Source organism: Daktulosphaira vitifoliae, unplaced genomic scaffold (assembly GCF_025091365.1).
Source record: "Daktulosphaira vitifoliae isolate Bord-2020 unplaced genomic scaffold, ASM2509136v1 Scaffold_2, whole genome shotgun sequence".
NCBI classification, from domain to species: Eukaryota; Metazoa; Arthropoda; class Insecta; order Hemiptera; family Phylloxeridae; genus Daktulosphaira; species Daktulosphaira vitifoliae.
Window position 1 is genome coordinate 26,183,044 of NW_026099573.1, and position 16,002 is coordinate 26,199,045.

Below are 16,002 nucleotides of genomic sequence, written 5' to 3' on the forward strand. Positions count from 1 at the left end.
TTTTTTGGATATTTCCCCCATTTGCGGGGAACGAGGGAAAATTTTTAAATTTTTAAGGGTAATGTCTTCAACTAGATACAATTTGTGATCTTTTGACGTATTGTTAAAAGAAATCGGTCCAGTGAGAGCTGAGAAAAAGTAGTGACAGACACAAAAAAAAAAAAAAAAAAAATAAACACATCATGGTAAAATTAATACCTTCTCAGCTTCGCATCGAAGCTAAAATAAAAAAAAAATAAAAAAAAAAATAAACACATCATGGTAAAATTAATACCTTCTCAGCTTCGCATCGAAGCTAAAATAAAAAAAAAATAAAAAAAAAAATAAACACATCATGATAAAATTAATACCTTCTCAGCTTCGCATCGAAGCTAAAATCTAAAATGTCTAATTATTAGCCACTAGTTGTTATTTTTTGTAATTTTTATTGCAACCTGATGAAAAATTTTAAAAATAATAATACGGGCGCTATCTGTGAGAGCCTCAAAATTATAAACATAGGATTTCGGGTCGGTAAACTTGCAATGTACATCGGAAAGGCTCGTGCTGGATCGCCGACAATAGTGGCAAGCGTTTGTATACTTGATATACAGTCGGTGACGGCTTCGGCGCACAGCTTCCAGATGGAAGCATCGGCTCGGTAGGGATCCAACCGCACCCCCTCACTCGTCCACATCGTCCATTTGACTGTAGTATTGTTTTCATCGTTTATTCGTTCATTAAAATAATACTAGTGTTAATGATTACATCAATAATAGTTAATTGGTGCTCGAAGTATTTGGACAGACGTTTTTTTTAGAAATTTCCAAATAAAATATTACATTGTTAATATTAGTATGGATTGGTTAAAGTTTAGAGCGTTCGAACGGTTTCGACTAGATAAACGGGTCGATTATATTGGCCAATGAATAAAAATAAAAGTTCATATGTTTGCTATCAAAAATTAATTTAAACTAGAAATAATTAAACATCATGACTATGGCCGATACCGGAGTGACTACAATGACAAGTGCTGATTTCGATGACCAGGTGAGTACTGTTATCAAATTCAAATTAAAAAAATGCACTGTTTTCTCTTTAACAATAATAATTTTCGTATTTATTTATGCGTTTTAGGATTTAGTTGGTATAAGCAATGCACAGAAACGGAATTGGCGAGGCATACTTATTGCTTTAATGGTCATTGTGGCTGTATTGGCCATGATAATCATGTCAGTAGTACTATTAACACCTGAAGAAGACTTCGGATTAGGTGGACGCTGGCGAAGAATGCGTGGACGCAGAATCCGTCTAAGTGATGTTCTAGAAGATGAGCAATCGCATTCCGTGCAATTGTTCAATGGCACGTGGATATCGGGTAAGACAAATTTTGATTATTCATAATAATATCGTCATGTACATAAAAATTTAATTGCAATCACAACGTTAGACAAGAGTTCAGTCTTTTATTATTTGAAACTGTAAATACTAATAATATAATTAACTCACTTAATATGCTTGTTTATTATACAGGCCATGAAATGATCTACAAAACAACAGAAGGTGGTGTGGGATTACTGAATGTCAGGACGATGGTCAGCACACCTCTTATGTCAAATCATTCATTTGTAAGTATATTAAGTCCCATTTACTTCTGTCGAAGTGAAGTGTTAAAATTGCTTATAATTATAAATTTTTCTGCAGAATCTACTGAATCCAGTAGTGGATTTCACTATGTCACTAGATAGAAAATATTTGCTAATAGCACATGATCCACAAAAGGTATTTTTTCCAACTAAAATAAATGTTTTATATTATTCACAAAATTTTCACTTGGATTTCAGTTATTTAGATACTCATATTTGGCTCGATACACAGTATACACTATTTCTACCAAGTAAATAACCAACAAATTAAAAACAATTTTTTTTTGCTGTACATTAAAGTATATGTCACATATTTTTATCAAACTTCATGAAATCTTATATTTTATTACAGTCATATGATATCGGTGACTCTGAACACCGTAGAAAATAATAATGATAATGTAACTACAAACCAACAACAGCAATCTTACTTTATGCAAGTGCAGTGGAATGGAGGTGCTAAAACAGAAGACGCGAGCTTTAATACTGCATCTTATGATGAAAAAATAACTCCTCCACCAGAGGATAAAGATTTCGATTCTAATTCCAAGCCATTATCACCTCTAGGCTTAGTGGCCGTGTACAGTAATTGCGATATTTATTACATTGCAATATTAACTGAAAAACTTTCAGAAAATAATGAAGATATAACAGTTAAGTTAGTTCCTAAAAGAATTACTAATACTGGAGTGCCAGGTATTATTAGCAATGGTGTACCTGACTGGCTTTATGAAGGTATGTAATAAAAGTGATATATATGTATATTATCATTAAAAAAATGTCCATTTATTCAGAAGAAATATTGAAGTCTAGAACGGCAATGTGGACATCTTCACCAAATACTCCGAAAATGATGATGTTATATGCGACATTTGATGATACTCGCGTGGGAGAATACAAATTTCCCATTTATTCAACCAATGTTGGCAGTGATTCTTTCAAGCGTCACTTATACCCAGAAATCCGTAGTCTGCGATATCCAAAGGTTTTGGTCTAAAAGTTTAAACTCCTAAGTATTAGTTAATAATGTGACTTTCTATAGGCTGGGACATTAAATCCAATCGTTACTCTATCAGTGTTCAACATTGGAGATGTTGCTGAAAATCTCAAAAACAACAACTTGCAACAGTCAATAAAAATTCGCACGCTCACTCCTCCCTCAATGTTCCAGTATACAGAGTATGTAATAGTCCTAAGATTGTAGGATTTTCAAAATATATTTCTCATTGAATTTGCTTTATTTTCCTATTTTCATTTTTAGTGATTATTATTTTACGTCAGTACAATGGGTCAGTCCAGAAGAAGTGTGTGTTGTCTGGTTGAATCGACAACAAAATACTAGCGCCACTACCATTTGTAAATCACCTATGTGGATTTGCCAAGAAGTATTTATAAAATCACGTTTATCTTTAGAGATAATTTTGTACACAAACAAATCTTCTTCTTCTTCCTCGCCTTAATCCCAACTACTTGGGGTCGACCACCTTTATCCTAAACTTCCACTTGACACGATCTCCCACATCATCTACGCTCACATCAGCTCTCCTCAAATCGCATTCAATAGCATCCCTCCATCTCTTTTTTGGTCTTCCTCTACCTCTTCTTCCTTCAACATTCATTTATATAACTGTTCTTACAGCTTCTTTGTACATAAACAAATAAAAGATTTTTATTTTGTTTGATTATCTCAGACTCAAGTCATAAATGCTGCATCGATGGTTAGTCGTCATGGCAACATTGGTCACGGAATTCATGGACAACCTATTGCTGGCCAAAATAGTCAAACCCGACTAGGCGGATGGGTGGACGTAACAGGACCACCGGTTTTTAGCCGAGATGGAGATGGATATGTTTCACTGGCACCCATTAGATACGGTACAAACAGTGGTTCAGGACGTACTTCGGGATTTGCTGGAATGCATCAGGCTGCTTCAAGTAATAACAGATACGATCTCGGAGCAGGCTATTACAGACAAATAGTTGCTGTGAATATAACAAAAAAACTTTTGATCCCACTTACTTACGGCCCTTGGACTGTCGAAAAAATTTTATCATGGGACCATATCACTAATACTATGTAAGCATAGTTAATTCTAATACATATAATGTAATTACGTGGTTAAAAGGTAAAGACTTTAACCATTCAACCAAAATGACAATAATATTTACTGTTTTTTTTTTAATTTTTTACAAAAAAGTCATTTTTATGTGCTAGATTGGTTAATTCTTTTAAGGTGTATTTTAAGCTACGATACGGGTGTCAAATATAAACTACAAATTTCGTAATCTATCTTTAAGAGCTCAATTTTTGCTATCTCATAATTGTTTTTATGTTTTAAAAAACAAATTCTCATTTTATTTTATTTTACAGTTATTTTTTGGCTATACCTGCCGATAGGCCCAGCGAACGGCATCTGTATGCCACCACACATTATTATTATCATATGAGCAGTTTGAGCACCTCATCATCCTACCGATCTCACCAACCGCATACGCCAGCTCATTTAATTGATCCCCAACCTTCAGTTTGTCTAAGCTGCTCAAATGAAGAAATAAATGAAAATCCAGTTGCTCCTGATGCTGTTTCTACAGTTGAAAAAAACTATACAACAACAGAAACATTAACAATAACAACATCTGAACCAAAACCCGCCGAATCACGTCTATACCAATTTTTATTATCGTCACAACAATATCAATTAGATCAATCAGAAATCGGACATATTGGGGTAAGCAAAAATGCAAAACAAGACAAGTATGATGACCAAGCTGACCAAAGAAAACGTCATAATCAGCGATTACGAGAAAATGAACAACAATTAAAAACTAATAGAGGTACCTTAAAATTTAATTTACGAAACGCTAAATAATTTAACTACGCTGATCAATAACTTCAATTATTAAATGACCAGATTCTTAAATAGAATGTATTTTTATAAAATAAAAAAAGTATTTTAACCACTTCTCTTTGAAATATCAGTAATTTTTTTGACAGAATAAGATTTATTTTGAACTAAATTAACAAAAGTAAAACAGACAACTTTTTTCTATAAATAATATCATATTATGTTTCACTTTTTAATAATAAAGGAAAATTCTCTATGGAATTTGTGATTAATGCAAGAAAAAGAATAATAATAATAAAAAAACCTAAGGTTAAACTATTAAATTAATTCTCATTTCACGAATTATACTTTTTATATGAATTTTTTATTCAGAATCTATGTAACAAAACTTTAGTTGCGGTTTAGGTTTTTCAAGTTCAAATTTTGATCAAACGGGTGTTGAATTAATAGGTTCTATGAATTTCTTGTTAAAATCATGCAAAACTTTTTTTTTTCAGTAATTTTTAACCAAATAATAATATTATTATTTTGTTAATATTATTATTTTAGAGAGATTATAAATAATTATATCAATAAATGATGATTATAATCTCACTTAAAATCATCGATGAAAAATTATTTATTTTTGTAATGAATAACAAAACTTACAAATTAATATTAAAAATCGAATTAATTATTATTGACAAAATGTAATATAAAAAATTAGATGGATTACATTTGACGTATAGAGTTCAATTAAATACTAGAAAATATAAAACAATTTTTAGCTTTATATTGTCGGCAAAAAACTTCAAAATTTTGTAATCCTGAAAACTTTCAAGCTTTAGAGCTTTAATAAGTTGCTGCCCATAGTTTGTTTTTAATTTATAAAATCATAAATTAAATGACGAATTTAAAGTAAGATTAAAAAGCTAACTGATGTACGGCTGTTGTGTAACTGTATGATTTTTCTACTAGTTTATATTTTTGATGGATGCGCAAATAATAAACACAAAACACGTTTTTTTTTTATAAAACAATAGCTATTTAAGTTTTATAATATCACGTTTTACAATTTAGTCTCGATGTATTTACTCTCAACTTTTTAATCATGGTAATACTAGATTTTTGTTTATATCAGATATCTTTATATAAATAATTTATTAAATACTCAAAGACTAAATGTTTTTTTATGACCATAGATCCTCGTAGAAAACCTGGAGGTAATCAGATCAGATGTAATTATTACGACGCTGAATTCAGTCTTACAGCCGAGTTCTACGCTCTCATTTGTTTGGGGCCTGGTGTCCCAATGGTTACCCTTCACAAAACAGTAGTAGTTCCTATACGAGAAGAAGAAAAAAAAACAGAGATTGAAAAAGAAACTGATAAAAAAAAAGATGACATCAGCGGAATTAAAGGGCGTCCTTCCCAATTGAAATCACATGCAAAAATATCGAACAAATTTGTTGGTACACTTGAAAACAACACTTACCTTTTTGTAAGATAAATTAATTTTACTTAAATAGTTTTTAGTATCGAACTTAAATAATTTTTCACGAACAGGACAAATACAACACCAAAGTATACCTTACAGCAACAAGAACGTTTGATGTACGCGTTTCTGGTGGACACAGCGCCAGGATTCGATTGTATCTGCCACCCGGAGTACGTTTTGACTCAGATTTGGATTCTATAGGATCCGGAGGAGCGGGTGCTAGTCCTGATGACGACCGCAAGTATCCGCTTATTGTGCACGTTGGTAACGGTCCAGGGACTCAGTCCGTAGTAGACACTTGGCAGTCGGATTGGTCTATACAGTATTTAGCTGCGGCTCATGATTACGTAGTGGCCGTCGTGGACGGTGGTCGTGGATCCGGAGGCCGAGGATACGACCTGTTGCTATCGATATATAAACGTCTGGGAAATTACGACGTTGCAGATCAATTAGAAGTCACTGAGTAAATGCATAATTTAAAAATAAAAAATACTTTGCACAATTATGATAACAAATTAATTTTTACTCGATAAATGTATGTAATTACACAGGACAACAGTCATTTTCTTATTTGTAATTAATATATAAATTCTTTTTGGAAATTTAACGTTGATTCCGAATCTGGTTACAGATTTTTTTCTATTATACAGTATAAATCAAAAATCATAATGCACAAGTTAATATATGTGTACAGCCAAAATTATCTATTAAATAAAATTTAAATGATTATTATTTATTGATTAAAGATTCATAATTGTAAATTAAACTGAAAAAAGTTATACTCGAAAGTTAAGCTTATTTTTTTAGCTTCGATGCAATGCTGAGAAAGTATTAATTTTACCATGATGCGTTTTTTTTTTGTGTGTCTGTTGCCACTTTTTCTCAACTCTCACTAGACCGATTTCTTACAACAATACGTCAAAATATCACAAATCGTATCTAGTTGAAGACATTATTCTTAAAAATTGAAAAAATTTCCCTTGTTCCCCGCAAATGAGGGAAATCTCCAAAAAAATTACAATTTTTAAAATCGGTAAATTTTATCATTTTTTTAAACTTTTTATTCACCCCTATAATACGAGGTTCAACTCCGCCTGTGACCATTTATATTTTGCATTATTTTTTTGTTAGAAAAAAAATGTTCAAATAATTTGATTTTTATCTCATTTAGATTCAATAACTTCAACTTGAAACATACATATAAAAAGTAGAACTTTTACAACTTAACGTTTAAAAATATTATGGAAATACTGCGTTCTTTAAACATATGTCAAATTAAAGCATGATTTTTTATTTTTATCACGTTTAGATTCAATAACTTCAATAAATATCAAGGTTCCCACCACTGTAGTCTCCCCTCATAAGTAGAAATTTCTTATTCATGTTAATATTATTTTACTATGTGTTTTTTTTTTGTGGCTGCGATCTATTTTCCCAACCCTGAATTAACCTACTTTTTTCAACGATATGTCAAATGATTACAATTCATATTTAGTAAAAGATATTGCTCTGAAAACTTGAAAAAAATGCCTTAATAAAATAAAGAGTACCTTAAACAGCTTTATCCATACAAATAATTAAAGTGATTCATTTCTAATATTTTTAATGTATTTCTTGTCGAATTAGATTTGATATGATAAAAGTATTCAACTACAAAAGTAAATAATTTTACTTTGTAATTTATTACTACCAGTCTATAATATTCCAAATTTTTTTGTAACATGATGCTATATAAATTATAAATCTAAAAAAAAAATGATATTTAGTTTCACCTGAATTTAACAATGGATTTTTACAATTATAATCAATTTTTATACTACGCTCAATTGAGTAAATCTTTTTAACAACTTTTTTTTTATTGGTTTTTTTAGTTAAAGTAAATGATTAAAATTATTTCAGTTCTTTATATTTCAATTGTAGAATCTTTTTAAACACCAAAAGTAAATTATAAATAATTACTATGATTTATATTTAAGGGTTCTATTATGATAAAAATGCAAAAAAAATAGAGCTTTTCTGATAAATTTACTGTAAATAGTAATTTTTGAATTTAAGAATTACTAATCTGGATATAATTGAGGAAATAGAAGTTGATGTTGCTTTTGTAATTATCCACCAATTTCTTAGAATTAAATACTATCTACAGATTTGCATAGAATCGTTTCTTATGATAGTGATTTTAGTCACTATCAGATTAAATATATACTGGACCCTACTATGCCACGTTCCCATTGTACCGCAACTCCAGTGTTCTGGGTTTTTAATGACAGTCTAACTCAAATTTAAAAATATCGGTTAGACTTGATAGAACAGTCCTAAATTTTGCACAGGTCTTATTAAATATCATGATAATTAATGACTAATTATTAACTATGTCAAAACTAGATGCGTTAGATAAAAAAATCTGAAGTCAGATTTGAGACTATCGTTGAAATTTCATAAAGAATTCATATAAAAATTTTAAACAATACAAACATATTTATTATTTGTTGTTTAGTGTTATTTATTCTATAGAATGTGTTAATACTGTTAAAAGGTATTTACGAGATAACTTGCATTTTGTGGACAAGAGACGAGTAGCCGTTTGGGGATCAGCTGGTTATGGTGGTTATCTGGCGGCTAAATTACTATTGACAACTATGATTCAAGAAAAGAAACGAGGACGACGAAACTCTGGTAATGGCGGTGGATCATATCTACCTCTATTCCGATGCGGCATCGCTATTGCACCCGTTTGCTCCTGGAATCTTTATAGTAAGACACAATAATTATAATATTGTTTGCTAAAATCGCTCTCGATTCCTTGATGTATATCTGTATATAAATTATTACTTTGATCAATAGTGTTCGTTTGTTTTTATTTTAGCGTCTTTTTATTCGGAAAGACATTTGGGCATGCCAGATGAGAATGCCAAAGAATATCATGATTCAGATTTGGTTACCGACGTCCAACGATTGTTGGAAGTACACAAAGAGGAAGAAAGTCGCCGCTCACCACCAGTATTTTATGGACAACGGCATTCCAGCGGCCGATATAACAAAGATGGTGGTTATTACTCTTCTTCATACACGTCGACGTCAGCACAATCGGAAGCGCCTCCTTACCAATACCCCGAATTCTATTTGGTGCACGGCACTGCCGATAACAAAGTTCACGTACAGCACACAATGCGGTTGACTTCAGCCCTGACGCGAGCAGCCGATGGACTACTTCGTTTTAAACAGCAAATGTATCCAGACGAAGATCACGACCTAGCCGGCGTTCGATCGCACTTTTACGCGGGAACGTCCGACTTCCTAGAACAGTGTTTCAGTAACAAAGATGGCGAGGAAGAAGACGATGAAGACGGCGGCGGAAACGACCGGTTTACCTACCGCGACCGCGATATTCACTACAACCAAAATGGTCGTGATTAACATCCTTTAAGGCAACCACCGTTTTACAAATTTTTCGTGGTATGACACCTGGTCTATTACAATTTAGTATTCTAGAAAATTAATTATAAAGGAATGTTATTCATTGCAGTAAATATAGGCGTATCCAAGGGGGGGAGGCTAAATGGGTTATATCCCCCCGTTGATTAATTATTACTATCAACAGTATATGACTTTGGCGCTAATAAGAGAATGTGATAACCAAAAATAAGTCATTAGTTTCTCTCTTGAAAAAATGCTGCGTACGATACTATCAGTTAACGGATATTGTTTAAATTCACAGTCTTGATTAATTCATTTATAGATAATTGATCTCAAGTTAGAAAATTGTCCAAAACCTAATAGAATGTATTTTGAATTTGTTAGTATAAATTTACAAACAATTCTAACAATAAGAAAACTAAAAATTTGATTTTTGGTGATATTATAAACAATGACAAAAATTACCCTCCTCCAAATTTATATATGTAAACTCTGACTAATATGAAATTTCTTAAAAATTATATTATCATTCGACACGTGCGTAGACAAAATTGAACGTTTTGATAACATAACATTTTGTGTTAGGCGTAAAAAAAGATATTTGAAAAAATGTTATAGTTAAGTAATTTATAGTTTTCACGTATTTAAATTAGACTATAGTTTTTGGACGTAAAAAGATTTTTTTTACTTATTTTATCGTTAAAATACTTTTTTAAATAGGCAATGATAGTCCAAGAAATGGAGTGCCCTGCGCCCTTTGGTCACTATTGTCAAAGTTTACATATAGCTTTTTCGTTTACCTATTTTTTATACAAATATGTATTATACAACTATTTAAATTATTTATTTATATTTTAAAGTCATATTATTTTAAGTTATATTAAATTGATTATGTTAATCAAAGAGTGCTTAACTTCTCCAAAACTATTGTCCAGTATTTATTTGTCATATAAACTATTTTCTTTCTTACTTATTTTTAAAAATGCATAGATTATAATAAAACAGTAGTCTTTAGGCTGGTGAGGTAAATTCAAATCTAAGGGGCGAAGGGTATTAGTCCCCTTTTAATAGATTAAGTACAAAATCATAATTTAAAAAATATTAAGGGTTGGATCAAGACTAGTTCCATTATTTATATACATTGTATATATTAAAATATTATTGAGTCCTCCTAATAGTTAATATTTTTCGATTAAAATAATAATAACTATAATTTGGGTTTGAGGGTTATCAAGTGCTCTAAAACTGTAATAGTATTAAAATAAACCTCAATTGGTAAACTTTGAACTTTTTGAATTCCCTTATCAAAACACTTAGATATGAAATATAGTTACAAAAAAGGAGCAATATTATTGTACCATCAATGTCAAAGAAATTGAATAGAAATAATATTTTAAAATTATGTAATATATATTATATCATTTTCATCACTGTAGTGATGAAAAGTCTTGTATGTAATAGTAAAATCTATGACTATACAATAATAATTAGTTAAATATCTTAATTTATTAATATTATACTTGCATACTATAAAATTATTTATAAGTTTTAAAAATAATTATTCTATAGTAATATAAAATTTTAAATTTTAATTAAATTAATTTTACACTTGTTCTGTATTTTAAATTTCTGTTGATTTTGTAGAGAATTTTTCTGAAATTATATGTGGTTTTTAATTATCTTTCTACAATTAAATAAATACTACTTGGAAAACAGTTAAATTTAAGAAGTAACTTTCTTTACTCAAAAAAATGTTAATTTTCAAATCTCATAATTGGTTAATCTGGACCAGCAAATTATTGTCATATAATAGTATTGATTACTTACCTCATGTTTTATACACTTTTCTATCAAGTGAAATAACTTAAAACATAAAAAAAATTTAAATCATTTCTTTTTAATGACAACAATCTTAATTTTTTTTTAATATATTAAAACTCATGCCATTAGAATAACCAAATAATTTATCTTATAAAATCACACTTAAACCATTTTTGTTATTAGTATTATTTTATTTATAAGTATTGTCAAAAAGTATATTGTGGAATTTATAAATTTATTGAAAACTTTTTTATCCTTTAATTTCTTGATACAAAGTATTTTTCCATTTAATGTTTTAATTATTTTAAATGTTTAAACATATATTGTATAGTTTATCGCAAATTCTTGAATCTATTTTTATACTTTAACATATTAACTTCTACATTGTGTCGTTTTGTTTTATTATATTTTAAGAGACACTACAGTAGCACCATTCTTCCATTGTCTAATAATGTTTTAATACAATTTAAATGTTGTTGGAAAATTATTATTAATTGATTTATTGGTAATTATTTAAATTATTAGATAATAATTGTTACCTTTTTTTTTTTTTTATTTAATATTTTTAGTCAAAATATAAAAAATTCATTAGTTAAATAATGTCTTAAAATGATAACTTTGATCATGTAAATAATACGACTTCAAATTTCCAAATTCACAGATTAATCATTAGTGTTCAAACATTTCTTTATCTATTATGTGAAAAACATTGCCAAACTGGATATATTTTTAAAAATATATGGCATAGTATATTATTATCATGGTTAGTTTAAAAACACTTTCCAATGGCTTTATTTAATAATAGATAAAAATTCATAAATTTATGAATAAAAATTGAAAATCTACAAACTTGTGAGATTTTAAAGTGGTTGTGATATGAGTCAAAATTAATGAGTGTTGTATTCTTATAATAATTTAGAAATTAAGTTACTAAGGGAAAAATCCTATTTCATACTCATATATTATACACATAATAATTACATTTTGTACATAAAAAAAAATGATTTATATTAATTGAAATACCTTATTAAAATAATTTTATCAAAACTTAAGACTAAAAGCTGGAGCAGGAGGGAGTCGTGCTAAATTATTTCCTAAATGGAATCCTTCATCTTCTTTAAGTTGTTTATAATCTCTACCTCCAGATGGTGGTTTAGGACTAGCAGCTGCTTTGCGAGTGCCTCCTTCACTTTTAGCTGGCCAAGTTGGAAACATTGCCGGGTCAATAGATAGTGGTAATTCTAAAAAATATTTATGTTGAAGAGCTTCTTCTGCTGTTATTCGCGTAGCTGGATTATATGTAAGCATTCTATCAAAAAATATTAATTGAAAATGATACAATAGAATTTAGTTTTTGGTTTTCTACAATAACAAAATAAAAATAATTTAATATATTTACTGAAGTTATAATATGAAATTTTTAGAATATCTTTTGATATTTCAATAACTCTAAGCATTTATATTTCTAAGTTTTAATTGTCCCTTAATAATTCACTTAGCTTTCTCTCTAACTCTCTTCTAATATATTATTTCGAGACTACCCCAACGAAAATTTAGTTGATAATTTTCACAAAAAAACGCTTACCGTTCGTTTACCCTATAATTACTCTTCATGAGAGAACTATCCCCCTCTGATTGCGTTACATATCTAGGTGTCAAATTGAACCCTATGATCAGGTGGCTTCTTTACTTCCGTTTTACTTTCTCGACCACTGCCCACTGTGCAAATTTCCAACGCTATATCAACAAAACATCCTGGGCTTGCATCTTTCTCATTACTTATTATTTTTATATTTGTTATCCACGCTAAAATTTAATATGATTCTTTTTTATTTTCTTCAGCTTCCAATACCCATATAAAAAAATTAAATTCTTCTTATCTGCATACTTGGCAGAATTTTTGGTGTTCTAAAGTTATCTAAATCAATATTAATAAAAATGTTAACTCACTTTTTAAGTATATCATATCCTATATCTGTTAAGACACCCTCTTTTAAGAATCTTCCTTTGAAATTAGAAGGAGGATAATCAGGTAGTGACAATTTTGTTACCATACACAAATTAGAATATCCGGGCCAAATTTTTTCATTTGGTGTGCCAAAAGTGGAGAAAATTTTTTTCACTTGATCATATTCAGACTTACCAGTGAATAATGGTTCCATTAAGAGAAACTCGGCAAATATACAACCAACTGACCACATATCAATTGGTGTTGAATATTCCTAAAATAAATAATTATTAGTTATAGTATTTTAAATTTATTAATAATATTTGAATAAAAAAACCAGCACAGTGGGGGCTTAGCATAGTAGGGTCCAGTATATATTTAATCTGATAGTGACTAAAATCACTATCATAAGAAACGATTCTATGCAAATCTGTAGATAGTATTTAATTCTAAGAAATTGGTGGATAATTACAAAAGCAACATCAACTTCTATTTCCTCAATTATATCCAGATTAGTAATTCTTAAATTCAAAAATTACTATTTACAGTAAATTTATCAGAAAAGCTCTATTTTTTTTGCATTTTTATCATAATAGAACCCTTAAATATAAATCATAGTAATTATTTATAATTTACTTTTGGTGTTTAAAAAGATTCTACAATTGAAATATAAAGAACTGAAATAATTTTAATCATTTACTTTAACTAAAAAAACCAATAAAAAAAAAGTTGTTAAAAAGATTTACTCAATTGAGCGTAGTATAAAAATTGATTATAATTGTAAAAATCCATTGTTAAATTCAGGTGAAACTAAATATCATTTTTTTTTTAGATTTATAATTTATATAGCATCATGTTACAAAAAAATTTGGAATATTATAGACTGGTAGTAATAAATTACAAAGTAAAATTATTTACTTTTGTAGTTGAATACTTTTATCATATCAAATCTAATTCGACAAGAAATACATTAAAAATATTAGAAATGAATCACTTTAATTATTTGTATGGATAAAGCTGTTTAAGGTACTCTTTATTTTATTAAGGCATTTTTTTCAAGTTTTCAGAGCAATATCTTTTACTAAATATGAATTGTAATCATTTGACATATCGTTGAAAAAAGTAGGTTAATTCAGGGTTGGGAAAATAGATCGCAGCCACAAAAAAAAAACACATAGTAAAATAATATTAACATGAATAAGAAATTTCTACTTATGAGGGGAGACTACAGTGGTGGGAACCTTGATATTTATTGAAGTTATTGAATCTAAACGTGATAAAAATAAAAAATCATGCTTTAATTTGACATATGTTTAAAGAACGCAGTATTTCCATAATATTTTTAAACGTTAAGTTGTAAAAGTTCTACTTTTTATATGTATGTTTCAAGTTTTAAACCCCCCTGTATAAAGGAAATATTAAATTTCTAATTTTAAAATAAAGTATGTCAATTGAAAGAAGTAAACATAAAGTGTTTATAAAAAAAATTGTATTGATCATGCATTCTTCAAAAAGTTATAGTAATTTGAATTTGAAAATATAGAATAGAAAATTGAAAATTTTAACACAAAAATAGCAGGTTTTAATTACGACAGCTATTTGTGCGTAGAATATAAATCATCAGGACAAATTTTTTTTTTCATTTTATAGTACATGATATGACATGTTAAATTTTCAAAAAAATATTGTAAAATAAAAGGGAAATATCTAAGGTTACAATATAAAAAAAATTATGGTTATTTGTTAATTTTTGGAAAAGTTATGGAAGTTTAAAAAAAAATGTTGAAATTTATCGATTTTAAAAATTGTAATTTTTTTGGAGATTTCCCCCATTTAAGTGGAATGAGGGAAATTTTTTCTACTTTTAAGGGTAATGACTTCAACTAGATACGATTTGTGATCTTTTGACGTATTGTTGAAGGAAATTTGTCCAGTAAAAGCTGAGAAAGTGTCAACGGACATAAAAAAAAAAACACATCATGATAAAATACCTTCTCATTTTCACATTGAAGCTAAAATATAAAACTTACTTTGTCGCCTAAAAGTAATTCAGGTGAACGGTACCATAATGTAACGACAACTGGTGTGTATGCTTTTAGTGGAGATCCATATTCTCTTGCTAAACCAAAATCACCTACTTTCAAAATGCCTCTGTGGCTTAAAAGCAAATTTGATGTTTTCAAGTCTCTATGCAAAATCCAATTGTCATGTAGATGTGCTACAGCTGAAAGTAGTTGTTGCATTAAACATTTTACTTCACCTGAAAAGCCATTTCTATTAAAATCACATAGAACAAAAAATTATTAACTGATCTTCTTAAGTTAAGATAACTTTGTTATTGTGTATATGTTTTAAGATGAAAATGCATAAAAAGATATAACATTTAAAGTTCCAAATTTTTGAGTTAATATATAATACACAAGAGATTACAAATACAGGTAGTTAATTGGTTTAGTATGACATCGATATTAGCAGGTACACAGCATTGTTATTATCAATGGTAGTAAGGTACATTGTTGTGAGTTTATAAATACATTAACTGACAATACAAAAATATCTAATATCTAATAAACAAATAAAGTTATATTAAAAATTCAAATGCCATCTACTATTAAATTCAAAACTAAAACATTTTATTAATTCAAAATATGTGTTCCCATATAAAAAAACCCAGCACAGGGGGGTCGCGGCACAGTGGTGACGTGGCATAGTTGGATCAAGTATAATGATATCTGACAGTGATTAAAATCACTATCAAAAAAAAACGCTTCGATGCAAATCTTTAGATAGTGTTTAATTTTAAAAAATTGGTGGATTATTCCAAAAGCTTCATAAACTGCTAGTTCCTTATTAATATCCTGATTAAGA

At 28.9% G+C, this 16,002-nt stretch overlaps 2 protein-coding genes across 4 annotated transcripts in view; one reads left to right on the forward strand and one right to left on the reverse strand.

Annotated features, from left to right (window-relative positions):
- The first annotated feature begins 617 nt into the window (after nt 1-617).
- On the forward strand, nt 618-10,896 carry LOC126899384 (dipeptidyl peptidase 4-like). Its single transcript, XM_050674260.1, has 15 exons — nt 618-1,029; nt 1,117-1,357; nt 1,513-1,607; nt 1,684-1,761; nt 1,824-1,876; nt 1,978-2,360; nt 2,420-2,610; nt 2,668-2,804; nt 2,887-3,010; nt 3,317-3,702; nt 3,997-4,460; nt 5,653-5,951; nt 6,017-6,411; nt 8,485-8,702; nt 8,815-10,896. Exons 1-15 carry the CDS (start codon nt 973-975, stop codon nt 9,363-9,365), a joined length of 3,672 nt encoding a protein of 1,223 aa, XP_050530217.1. The 5' UTR covers nt 618-972; the 3' UTR covers nt 9,366-10,896.
- A 1,232-nt stretch (nt 10,897-12,128) lies between these two features.
- The window catches only part of LOC126899386 (cyclin-dependent kinase 11B), an 11,520-nt gene continuing 7,646 nt past the window's right edge, over nt 12,129-16,002 (reverse strand). For all 3 annotated transcript variants that reach the window (XM_050674263.1, XM_050674262.1, XM_050674264.1), the window contains 3 exons: nt 15,165-15,394; nt 13,137-13,408; nt 12,129-12,495 (listed from right to left, as the gene is read on the reverse strand). In XM_050674263.1, coding sequence (XP_050530220.1) covers nt 12,228-12,495; nt 13,137-13,408; nt 15,165-15,394 — 770 coding nt within the window. In that variant the 3' untranslated portion in view covers nt 12,129-12,227. The remainder of the gene's footprint in view (nt 12,496-13,136; nt 13,409-15,164; nt 15,395-16,002) is intronic.